Here is a 13920-nt window from a genome sequence, read left to right on the forward strand (position 1 = left end):
AGTGTTAATAAAATATAAAATCACAGCTTTGTCAGATTTTGAGGCAGATATCAGGCTATGATCCTTGTACAGAAAAGTATGCCGAGATTTATTACAACAGGCCTGATGTGTAAAAAGCCCTCCATGCTAACATAACCAACATTCCTTATAAGTGGACTGCTTGCAGGTGATCGTAAATACAATATTTAAAAACTGACAGAGAGCTTAAATCAAGAAAGGGTCCTTATTTATTTAACACTTTTTAAATAAATTTCGTGTTATTTGATGACACAGATGTATCAGTTCTTCCAATTTATAGACAAATGATAGCTGGTGGATTGAGAGTTTGGGTTTTCAGGTTGGCAATTATGTATTTACTATAAAATTTCATTTTAGTTCTCCATATATATAGTTATAATTAACCATTTTCTCTTCGAAAATTGCAGTGGAGATGTGGACTCAGTGGTGCCAGTTACTGCAACAAGGTATTCTCTGGCACAACTGAAATTAACAACCAAAATTCCAGGGTATCCTTGGTATGTTAAGAAGCAGGTCAGTAGCTAATTATGCCTACATCTCTTTGATTAATTAATTTGGTCATAACATATATGGCAGGTTACCTGAGTTCTAGGCCTTTACAGAATATTTCAAGAAATTGAATATAAATTGTTTGAATTCAAGGGTCAAACCATGCACGCCCCTATGACTTTTGTAATTCTCAATATAAGGGTCTCCACTATTTGACAATAAGTAAAATTCACCTAAAAATCTTAACGTGTACTTTAAAGACAAATTTGATGATATATATAAATAACAAAAAATGTTTATAATGTATGTTAACGGGTCGTTTTTCTTTTTTCTTTATTTTTTGGTTGATAAGGTGGGAGAATGGACAGAAGTTTATGAAGGGCTAACATTTGCAACGGTGAGAGAGGCAGGTCATGAGGTGCCACTCTTCAAGCCAAGGGCTGCTCTGCAGCTATTCAAATCATTTTGAGAGGTGAACCTCTTCCAAAGTCTTGATGAAGAAGGACAACAATGAAAAATGAAAAAAAAAAATTCATTCTAAGTCTTTGGTATTGAATTGATATTATTGTTATGAACAAAGAAATTAAATTAAGTTAAGTTAGTAGAGAGAGAGAAAGAGAGGGAAAGAAAGAGTTTGATTTGTGTAATAGGAAAATTGGAATGAATCCATTTCTTTGAATGAAATAATTATAGTGGAAACCATTGAAATGATCTCATCACTTTATTCAAACAACTTGGTAATGGAAAACACGGAATGAATTTGTTTTGACTCAATATGTCCCCCACCTTTTATATAATTAAAGTCTGAATTTTTGAATCCATGTCCAGAAACTGGGGGAGATAATTGAGACTACAATATAAAAGTGGATGCAACTAGAAATGTAGCCAATGGAAACTCACATGAGCAAGTCATGATCAACCAAACAAAGTCCATATTTAAAATATGAACTATTCATATTCCTTTTTTTTTTTTTTTTAATTGGAGGTGTCGGAGTTAGCCTTCGTGTACCTCAACTAATTCCTTAGAACCTTAGAACTACTAGTCTGATAAAAGTTTCAATGGTTATCCTTATTAACAATTGAAAAATGACTCAAACTCATTAAAGTGTCCCTATTGAATCACTCAGTTATCCAGAGGTAGTTTATTCAGATTCATCTTTACTAATCTTAATTTCTAAAAATGTAAAGTATTTATTTAAAGGACAAATTTAGTCATAAAATCACATTATTTGACTTAATATTAAAAATAATTGGAATGCACTGAACTACCAAATCTAGCATAATATAGCATGGCCTAACATGTTTCAATTAAACCATTAAAAACTCACCCGTGGATAGTTATGCACAATCTAGCATAATATAGTGATGGGTTGCTGGCTCGGACACCTCAAATAAATCCTATACATTTTAAGAAAAAAAATGTGATTATTGAGTTAACTTCATATATCTAACCTTAAACTATTGATCCCCATGTATTATTCTTTAACATCCTGATTCTATTGGTTACAAAGTCACTGTACTTGATGCAACGATATTGATATTATGGGATCATTTGTGGAGTTATTATTTATTAACGTCTAATTACAGAGTGTATTCTCCCCTATAAAATAGTACTAGAATCAAAATCTCAGTCAACACCCATGTAGAAATCAAGGAGAAGTTATCACGGTAACTTTCTTTGTATTTATGCGCGTAGAGGAAAATGGTCAAAGCCAAGAGGCCTCCCCAATCGGGTCATTTATTAAAACACCATTTTAACTTAAAATTTAATTAAAAGGCTATAGAGTTTGTAAATTTTAACTAAATGGTCTTGTTTTTTATTAAACCTAATTAAACATAATTATGGAGTTAATTAGGATTAATGAATAATTGTGTAATCTTTTAAAAATTATAATAAGTCTCCAAAGAGTCAAAAATCTTGCAAACAAACCCAAACACCTTCTTCTTCTTCCTCCCGCCATTAAGGCATCCTTCCCCTAGTTTTTGTTTCTTCTAAGCTTTGTCTACATCTTCTTCTTCTTCTGTATGTTCTTCTTCGTCTACATCTTCTTCTTCCTCCGCCATTAACACGTTCTTCTTCCTCTACCATTAACACATTCTTCTTCTTCCGCCATTAACATCTTCTTCGCCAAAGATCTGCCTATTCCTACTCTCAACATTTCATCCAGGGATGTATATCACCTCTTTGCATTTTATATTTCTATTTACAAAGATTTAATGATGGATTGGGTTTAGGTTATGATTTCGATTTAATGGTTTAGGTTCTCGGATTGTGTTTGATGTAATGCAAGTTAAAAGGAGTAAGATTTGTTGATGATTTTCTTGCACTGTGCGTAGTTGGGGGTGGTAGCACCGATTATAGGTGAAGATGACTGAAAATGTATTCTGGAGCTAATGGATCGCTTAAGCGATCTGGTATATCGCTTAAGTGATCTGGTACAAGTCTGATATATAGCAGTAGATCACTTAAGCGATACCAGATCGCTTAAGCGATCTGGTATAAGTCTGACATATGGCAGCATATCGCTTAAGCGATCAGGTATATGGCAGTAGATCGCTTAAGCGATCAGGCTTATTTATACCAGATCGCTTAAGCGATCCAGTAAGCGATACACTATATCGCTTAAACGACTCTGCAAATGTTTTTTAAAATCTATCTAATCCTTAATATATCGGTTAATAACTTATTAGCGATCGCTTATCAAATCTTTTGATATTGTGAATGTTTGAGTAAGAAATTATATTCCGTAATGTTTATTTAATATTTAGTCATTTTTTATTAATTATTAATTATTATTAATTATCTTTTTCAATTCAATAGAATGTGAAAAGAACACTTCGGTCTTTGTCGATTAACACCGTACATAAAACCGAAAGATCTATTGTTATTCTATTATTTTTGTTAGTTCTTGGCAAGAAAGTAATATATAAAAAATATAATATTGATATAAAATTGAACTCTGCAACCATCTGCTATGCACTCTGTAGACCAAGACTAAATAGACGGGATCGCTTAAGCGATTGAGGGTAATTTACTTCAATATTTCTTTTCCATGTTTATGGACATATGTTTAATATAGACGTAAAAGAACTCATTTAATTAAAATATAATAACGGTCATGGTCCACTGAACGAATCGTACACCTGATATGTTTAATATAGACGTAAACATTCTACACCATATATGTTTAATATAGCCGTAAAAGAACTAATTTAATTAAAATATAATAATGGTCATTGTTCACTGAATGAATCGTACACCTTATATGTCTAAGATAGCGTTAATCGCTTAACCAATCTAGTGAAATACAATAAAAATAATCCAAATACACTGGATCGCTTAAGAGATTTCATTTCTCGCTTAAGCGATCCTGTGTATTTAGACTTAGTCGTTTAAGAGATCTGGTTGTATTTATGTTATCGCTTAAGTGATTCTATGCTTTTACACTTGGTCGCTTAAGCGATCATAGATCGCTTAAGCAATCACGAACAAGACAGAATCAATAAGTGTTCAGACGCACGATCGCTTAAGCGATCCTTTGCTTTTAACCTTGGTTGCTTAAGTATCGCTTAAACGATTACAAATCGCTTAAGCGATCATGTTCGAGGCAGAATAAACTTCTACCTAGATGCACAATCGCTTAAGCGATTAAGTGTATCGCTTAAGCGATTCTTCGCTTTTACTATTGGTCGCTTAAGCGATCTACGATCGTTTAAGCGATCATGAACAAGACAATAAATAAGTGCCTAGACGCAGGATCGCTTAAGCGATTCTTCGCTTTTACTGTTGGTAGCGATCATGAACAAGACAATAAATAAGTGTCCAGAAGCATGATCGCTTAAGCGATCCTTTGCTTTTAATGTTGGTCGCTTCAAGCGATTTATAATTGCTTAAGCGATCATGTCCGAGGCAGAATCAACTTCTGCCCAGATGCACGATCGCTTAAGCGATCCTTTGCTTTTACTCTTGGTCGCTTAAGCGATTTTAGATCGCTTAAACGATCATGTCCGACGCTTGGAATTTGCGTCGGCATCCTCCTCTTCAGTTTCAATTTGAACTCTTGCCCTCCCTTGTTCCGCCAATAGAATGTCTTCCATCGACGTTGTCTCCTCTCCTGGTGGAGCAACTTCAGTCATCGAAAGTTACTCCACCACAACTTCTTCTTCTCCATTTTTGGTAGACCCAATGGTGCCTACAATTTAGGGAGTAGATGGGTTTTTTCTGTTTCTTTAAGGATCTCATCCATTATAACTTAATCGGGAATTACAAGGAATGACAAAAATGTAAAGAGCAAAGAAATTGAGAAATTGTAGAAAATTGGAAGAAAAAACGAGAGAGAGAAAGGTGTTTGAATCCTGTTGTGAGAAAGAGAAGCTGAGAGAAATGTGTTTTNCCAGGGTGGTGTTTGCCATAGGCACTCCGACGCTCAAGTCAGCGAGGCTGAAAGAGATTATTTGATAAGAATTAAGGAGATGAAGAATTACCAGGAGTCTTGTCGGAGACTAGGACTACGGCGGAGACGTCGGGGTTCTTAGAAGCAAGAACTTAGGAGCAAATAAATGGTTTTGAGTAGTCTAGATTGACTATGGGAGATTGCCCCTTAATGAGAGGGCAAGCCTATATTTTTATAGTGAACCCAACAGGTTGGAATCCTGGTAGAACATTGAGTCCTCTTTTTTGGGAGATAATCCCTATCAAGAAAGCAATATAAATCTTGGCCTTATCAGATTAAGTTTAATAGTTTAAGTAATGTTTGAAATCTTATTAGGACACTAAGTCTTATTTTGGGAGATAATCTCTATCATGAAAGAGATATTATTTCTTGACCTTATCAAAGTAAGTTTAATAGTTTGAGTAAGATTTAGAATCTTAGTAGAAGAGGAAATGGAGTGGGATTCTGATTTCCTATTCATGGACTGTTGCAGGCTAATGGGCTGAAATCCACTTTAGCTTAACTTATAGAATAGCCTAACTAGTAGAGTGGGTAGTTCGCAAGGTGATTTTAAACATAGGCCTGATCGAGATTAGGTTGAGACCTTAGGTCGTGACATGTTTATTTCGTTATTAGGCCTCATCAAGCCCAAGACGATTTTTGGCCCCTAACAAAAATCACATTATTTGACTATTAAAAATAATTGGAATTCACTAAACTACCAAGTCTAGCATAATATGTTTTAATTAAACTTTTAAAAACTCTCGCGTGGGTAGCTGTGCATAACCTTTTTAGTTCACCTTTACCGTTGGATCCCATGAGTTACCTGGGGGCCGCAATAGTGATGGGTTGCTGGCTCGGACACCTCAAATAAATCCTATGCATTTTAAGAAAAAAATGTGATTATTGACTTAACTTCATATATCTAACCCCTTAAACTATTGATACCCATGTATTATTCTTTAACATCCTGATTCTATTGGTTACAAAGTCACTGTGATGCAACGATATTGATATTATGGAATCATTTGTTGGGTTATGATTTATTAACGTCTAATTACAGAGTGTATTCTCCCCTCTAAAATAGTACCAGAATCAAAATCTCAGTCAACACCCATGTAGAAATCAAGAAGAAGTTATCACGGAAATCGTGACTTTCTTTGTATTTATGCGCGTAGAGGAAATTGGTCAAAGCCACGAGGCCTCCCCAACCCCAAGTGAATCAAAAGGCCATAATCAATAAACAAAGACTAAGAACAGAGGAAGGAGAGAAGTTTCACAGAAACTTAAACGAAGACACTCAAACACGCACAAAGAGAAAGAGAGAGAAAGAAGAAGCTAAGCTATAACCGAGAGAGAAAGCTAACAGCTTAAAAACGATTAATTATCTTCAAAAGCATCTGGGAAAACTGGTCAGTTTCATTAGTACTCTCCTTTTCTGATGGAGCAATGCTATCAGAGCAAAACTCATATGCTTTCTGATTAGCATGCGCATCACGTTCATGCGTCAGAGTAGACATACTCTCGCCTTTGTGCTTTGTGATCAAATACTCGCACTCTTAGAGAGAGCTTCTTGTGCTTCTATCGAGTCTCCTATACTTTTAGATAAGCTCTTATACTCTCTAATTAATCTCAACAAGCTGCTCATCCTAGATCACGTGTTCAAGCTATCTTAGATCTCTTTAAAATGGACAAGCAAATCAGTTCTTCAGTGCGAGGCTGCCAGCCTATAGTGTTGACAACCATCCAGATCAAAGACATAGTTTTAAAGCCGCGATTATGCACGCCACAAATGGGGGGTATTGTTGTGCGGTTAATCGGAGAGGATAAATTCCTATTAGGAGAGAAGTATTAGATTGGCTCAATTTGGAAGGAAGATATTCAGATTGACCTAACTCCAAACTAAGGTAGCGGATGATCATGCAAATTCTAATTCTACGTATTGAATTGTATCTTAACTCTATCATATAAATGGGTGCTATATAAACTCATAATAACGTGTTTCAAAGAGGGCTGGGGAATATTCTAACAATTTCCTAGGAATTATATGTTCTCTATAAGCTCTCAAAAAGCAAGAGTAACATGGGACATAGGCTCAAGTTCTAACTTGCGAACCCCTAACACTTAAAAATTGTCTTGTGTTCTTATATTATGATTATGTTCTTTTTTGTTCATTGCTGAGTTTCATAAATCACGCGCATCTATTCTACGGTTCGACAGGGTCAAGCTGGCATCTCTGGGTTGGCGCAGATTCTATATCAAACGATTTAAAGGAAGCGAAGAAAGAAGTTATGGGTAAGGGGATAATGATCTAAAAATCTTATAATTTGTTATCAAAAGGAGAAAGCACTAGTAAATGCAAGAATGCAACTACATTGTTTATCTGTCAAAACCAATAAAATTATGTTATGCAATTATTTAAAATTTACAAATATTATTGGTTGTTAGATTAAAAAGAGAAAATAATACATAAGTGCATATATTCATAAACTGATACATATACGATGTGATACATTTAATACATAATATATTTTCTTGTTATCAATATATCATACAGATAGTTAAAATTAACAAAGACAAATAATGCGTGATAATGAATATGATTATCAATCCACTGCATATGGATAATTATGATACATCTAAGTTGATGAATTTTTTTAAAAATAATAATTAATGTTTGAGTTGACAAAGACATGTAACTAATACATACATTAAATGAATATTCGTGATGTGATTTTTTCGCACCAATGACGAATACATAAATCTAATGGGAATTTACGCAAGGGTTTGTAATAAACTGATAATTGTAGTGTTGGATTAATGCTAAAGTGATAAATAAATATACGAACTGAAAATTTTTAAAGTGGTTCAGATACCAGTGCAAATCCTTATCATTGTATTTATGTTTTTTTTTTTTTTTTTTTTTTTTTGTGTGCTTTATAGGACAAGCAATCTCAATCCTCAACACAAATGAGGCAATTCTACAGCAAGAAAATAGACTGTCAATCAATCATTCCTTTCAGGGTGAGAGACCCTTATATACTGCTGGTTTAGTGGATTACTGGTGAAGTAACTTACAGAAAGGGACAAGCGGCCTAGGGTAGTCTGCACATGAAGTAATTCTCCCATGAGATGACACATAATCTCACTATCGTACAAACAAATTGTACTTACATGAAGTAATATTTGATAAACTTTGTAGGGAAGTAGCTCTCTATCAGGGTAAAATGTGGCCTGATGACAATGCATTCTTAGAAACATGACGTGAAGCCAACCGGTGTGGATGTACGCACACAATAAATTCATTGATTTGATGCCTAACATCTTGAAGTATTTATATAAGATCGATATTCTTCACCGCAAAATGATGGGGATATTGGAGGAACATTACTTGTACCTAAGTTTTGTATTAAGTCTCATATTCATGTGGCTGTGGAAAAGATCTGTGTGAGCCCACAAGATGTAGAAATGTCACGCTTGGACTATTCGTGGATACGTTGTAACTGAGGTACACTGGTTGAGTTTTAAAAGCAATGTACCTGCCTTTTGCTTGAATAGAATGGGGAATTGAGCAAGCAAAGTCAACCATACATCATTGTTTTAAAATTCGGAAGGAGGCACGGGCAATCGTGTCCAATCACAATAATTTTTTTTTAAAAAAATTAGATATTAACTCACTTAAATTTAATATATTAAAATTTTTCTAAAAAATTTAAATTAATCCATAAAATTTGGTCTATTAAAAAAAATGCTCCAAAAAAAATCTATTAATTGAATCTCTAAAATTTGACATATCTCCCAAACACCCACTATAAAATATAAATTAAATCTTATAATTTGGATGTCTAATTTGGTGCCAATATCCATTTTATTTTCAGGTGTTCAAGGAAAAGCTTTGACAGCTCAAAGCTACTAAAGAGACCACGGACTACAAATGCTACAAAAGCAGGTACACGTTGGCCTCTGACAATTGCAGCTAATAGCACACCTTAAGACTCCATTGAGTAATAGATTTCCCATATCCTTGTCCTTTATGCAAAAAGTGCATCAATAAATTCTATGAGAACAAAATTATCTTCAAGCAATTTAGATAAAAATCAATTTTTGGTAATTTCAGGCACATGAAGTACTCGTCGTAACAGCAAAAATTTTGAAGAAGCAGTTACGCAATTATAGAACCAATAGCACTAAGTAAGGTGTACATTTCACAGTCAATGTCTAGACCTTGAAGGCGAATTGATGTTAAGTCGCTGAAGATTTGAGGTGACATGATTGGTGGCGTCACTGTCAATGTACCCAATTAGGATCCACAAGTTCAGTAGGATTAGCAATCATAGCCTGAGAAGCTTGAAAATTCCGAGCATTCGAGTGTTTGGTATCTGCATTAGAGGCTGAAGGAAATTGTGCATTAGTGTTCACAACTGATGGCTGAGAAAAATTTCGTGATTGAGACTATAGTAGTGGTTGAGGCATAGAAGAACATGTTTGCTGCGAGACTGATGTTCTTGAGAAGAAAACAGTAGTCTGCGTCTGTTGACTAGAGCCAATGATAACATTTGAAGGACCTTGAAAACTGCCAGCACATGATTCGACTTCCACCTATCAACAAATTATTTTCCCTTTGTATTATTGAACGTCCTCCTCTATCACTTCCTCTAGAAGCATTCTGATAGCACCTCTATTCACATTTCGATTAAATGAGCGCCAGGAAATAATCCAACTTATTCGCAGCAATTAGATGAGCTTGAGGAAGAGTATGTTTTGCGATACTGGATTTACTTACAGCAGCAAATTGTACAGAATTTCCAGAATGCAAATCAACCGTAAAGAAATTGACACAATTCGAGATGTTAGATCTAATAGAGGTTCAAAATCTAACCCATCTAAGATAAAATCTAACAGCTTATCATCAGAAATAAAAGTTCACTAATTAACAATGATCATTTCTTCATAGTTTATAATTGATGTTTAAAATGAGTGTATTGACTTTACAACTATTCTGATGAAATTGTCGCAGAGTAATCCAAATTTCAGACACAAGTCTAACATCGAGAAATATAGCTATACTTTAGCTCTGAGATAGAAGCCAACGCCTGTGAACAACGAATTCTGTTTTGTTCCAATCGACATAGTCAGAGTTAAGTTTTTGATAAAAGCATCTGATACTTTTTGACTTAGAGATCTTCATATCACAAATGGATCTGGACATTTATTAAACCAAGTAGAGTTGTAGAGAAACAAAGAGAACTACAATATCAATAATTGTCACGAATCAGTTTAATAGAAAGAGGAATGAGAATGGTTAAGTTAATTTGTGGAGGAGTTATAAAAACGAAATTATCAGATTGTAAATTGCGGAGTTCTTAAAACGGAAGAAGAAATTTTCTATCAGTGTTTGGAAGGTGAGAAAATGAATGAAAATTTTCTTATGACTAGAAGACGTTTGTCAAAATGCTCTTATACCAGTGGAATAAACCTCAAATTGAGGGAAACTTTATTAACTGAACGCTTCAGTACCAGCACTCTTTATATTAAGCTTACAGCGGAGCATAAACGACTTCTAGCTCTTTTATATGACCCAAAATCTTTATTATAGAGAGTTTATCCATATAAAAAACAAGGTCCAACAGATTCTTTATCTTTAAATAAAATTAGAGAGTGAGTTTGACTCTCTATTGTTTAGAGAGTCAAATTTTACTTTTATCCTAATTTTAATTAATAAACTACAAATTTCTATAAATTTTATTCATTAATTTTTCTCTCATTAAGTTTTCTTTATTAAAATAAAGAGTATCTTTATTCAATTAAAGAGTCTATTAGATTTAAATAAAATTATGTTTTTATATTTAAAAATTAATAAAAATATCTTTATTTATATGAAATATATTCTTCAAAATAAAAATCAGATATGCTTTTATTAAACCTAAATGGAATGCTGAGTAAGCATAGTCAACAGTCAAAATGCTAAAACTTGACTTTCAACAGTAAGCTCGAAAATCATGTTGCAAGTCTTTACAAGTTAAGATCGCTTTCTTTAACGAAAAATGATGGGGATATTGGAGGAACATTGAACTTGTAGCTAAGTTTTGTAATTATGTCTCGTATTATGTGGCTATGGAAAGATCTCTATCAGCCCACCAAGCTGTAGAAATGTCGCCTTGACTAGCTGTGTATTGGCTGATACTGAGGTATACACTGGTTGAATTTTAAAAGCAATGTACATTGCTTTGAATTGAATGATGGAATTGGGATGAGCAAGCATTGCAACCAACATCATTGTTTTAAAACTCGGATCAGAGGCACGAGTTCATCGGTCCAATTAGTTGGGTCGGTGATAGATAATAATTATTATTTTTTTAAAACTACATATTAATTACTTAAATCTAATATATTATAGAAATTCTCTCTAAAAAGTTCAAATAACTCTTAAAATTATGTATTTATTAAAAAAATGCTCCAAAAAAATTATTAATTAACCCTAAAATTTTGACATGTCTCTCAACACCCCTATAAATTGCAATTAACTCTTATAATTTTAAAATATTACAAAAACCCCCCTAGACTTGAAACGGACCAGAGAAGCTGTCGAGTCCGGCGGTCCGGTCGGTCCGATTTTAACACAAAGCCATACATTACCCATTTCCACATATAATGAAACTTATATATAACAATATCAATGATTTGATTTTTCACTGAGGGCAATTTTACATACTTGTTTTAAAGCTGAGCCAAAATTTGGTTTTCCTAAGTAAATTAGTACAATAGTTTTTTTGTCCTTCTTTAGGGCTAAATGTGTGTATCAACTAATTTCTCGAGACGTAAACTATTAAAGAGATACATAAGCTCTAGTGACCATCCCTATTTGCAACCGTGGGGACTCAAACTCGAAAGATATGTTAGATCCCATTTTGCTTTTGACCATCAAGAAGACTCGAATTTGGAGACACATGTTAAATCATTCTTTGATCTTTATCTTCAGGTATCTAGTGATTGTTTAGTCCAACAATTATTGATTGAAAGGAAAAATACATGTATAATCCAACTTAGAAACTTCAAGGTTTCTGGAGATAAGTTGAAAGACTCGAAACTTAATAAGAAATTCTCGGCAAAAGATGACAACCTTTTAGGACTCCTGATATCATGACTTTTATGGAAGGGACAGAGATAAGATAAGGATACATGCCCAACAGAAGGCGTAAACACAAAAATGTAAATTGCAAAAAGAAGATAACTAGTAATCATCAGCATTGGATTACACTCAAAATGTTGAACGGACTATTGTAATTTTGCAGTTTCAAAGGTGTGTCATACATCTTGCTTCAGATATTTGGCAGCTAACTTTTTATTCCGAGTCTTTTCCTTATAAAACTTGGTTCTAGTAATTTAGCTTAGTAAACTACCTTAGGTAGCCGAGTGATTCGATAGAGACTTTTAGTGTATTACTTAAGAGGTCTAAGTTTGAATCTTTCATCGTTGCTAATAGGGGTAGCTACTATACAAGTCTTACCTAGTCAAAATTTCAGAGTCCCAAAAAATTAATTGAGATGTCTGTAAGCTGAATCCAATAACCTCGGTAAAAAAAAAAAAAAAAAAAAAAAAAAAAAGGCTAGGAAGCAATCCATATTCCATCCAAGTAACAACTTGGGCCACTAAGGGTGGAAAAATTCGATTTTTTGGTTTCGTCTTCGGTTCGGACCTTTTTTTCCAGCCTAGCCCACACCATTAATTAATTACTTTCAAGCTGTGGTCGCTTAAAGAGCTAAATAAATTTCTATTACCCCCTTTATTTTATTCCGCTCTCTTCTGCTCTTTGGGCTTTAATCTCTCCTTGGATATTAAAGAATTGAATTAAAAGACTTTCTCCATGCTTCCAAATTTATTCACCAAAAACAAAAAACAAAAATGAACATTAATAAATTAAATTAGATAACTAACAAAATATATTAAGGATAATAAATATGGTCAAAATAGGCCCAACAACATCAGAATTGATCGTCCATTTGGGATGGATGATCAATTTGATGCGTTGGCCTCTTTAGATTCAATTATAAATAGGGTATCTCTCTTTTTTGATGGTGATATAGCGTTTAAAAGAGATAGATAACAAGTGTTGTTAATGACTTTAACACTTGGTATACGATATGTCATGTCAATGTGCTCTCCACAATCCAGTTTCAATTCATGCCTAAGATAATAAAATTACCACTGACCTCTTCATAATAAAATTTAAGAAGTTATGAAAATATTATTATCGACACAATAATTGTTAAAATTAAATTAAAGTACATAATGATTTGGTGTTTATGACTATATATCCTTTATAAACGCAAGGGTTTGATGATCAGCAATATTGCAGATCTTTCAAGATTTATGGTAGTGTACAGTCCGAACTTTCAACTCTTCGAAAGGAACCCGATAGCTGAACACAAGGCTCCCTTGGTCTTTATCTAGGCCCACCCCGAGATATATTGGTCTTTATCTGACAAACATCAATCTCCATTGCTTTTTGTTAATCCACACAAAGTTGATAGTGGAATGTATTTATTTGTTTGATTCCTCCAATAAACGCTAATAATTTTCTTTCACTAATTGACCGTTCTTTCAAACATACAAAATGAAGAGTGCTCCAGTTGTAGGTTCGTCATTTAGCTGAGATTCTTAGTACAGAGATCAACTTTTTATGCAGGGTCTATTGAACTTATGTCGACGCATAAATTCCAGGGTCTTATCCAAATACTGACCACACACTGATTTCGTACAGGTAAGACATTAGCTAGCAGATAGATAGAAAACTCAGTCCATACTCCACTTGTAGAAGTCTCTGGCAGCATTCAAAGTCTTCCATTCCTGGAAATAATCCGATCTCTGGGTCGCCCCAATTTTGGAAATCCTCCATATACAACATCCAATTAACGTAACTTGGTGAGTTTTAGATGCTAGGATTTGAATTATATAAGCTGGAAACTACAATTAACATAAC

At 33.9% G+C, this 13920-nt stretch overlaps 1 protein-coding gene across 1 annotated transcript; it reads left to right on the forward strand.

Moving 5' to 3' along the window:
- The first annotated feature begins 270 nt into the window (after positions 1 to 270).
- Positions 271 to 976, forward strand: LOC116126983 (serine carboxypeptidase-like 25). The gene is made up of 3 exons (XM_031412649.1): positions 271 to 337; positions 426 to 531; positions 860 to 976. Exons 1-3 carry the CDS (start codon positions 303 to 305, stop codon positions 974 to 976), a joined length of 258 nt encoding a protein of 85 aa, XP_031268509.1. The 5' UTR covers positions 271 to 302.
- The last annotated feature ends 12944 nt before the right edge of the window (positions 977 to 13920 follow it).

The sequence above is a fragment of the Pistacia vera genome, unplaced genomic scaffold (assembly GCF_008641045.1).
Source record: "Pistacia vera cultivar Batoury unplaced genomic scaffold, PisVer_v2 Contig188, whole genome shotgun sequence".
Classification (NCBI taxonomy): Eukaryota; Viridiplantae; Streptophyta; class Magnoliopsida; order Sapindales; family Anacardiaceae; genus Pistacia; species Pistacia vera.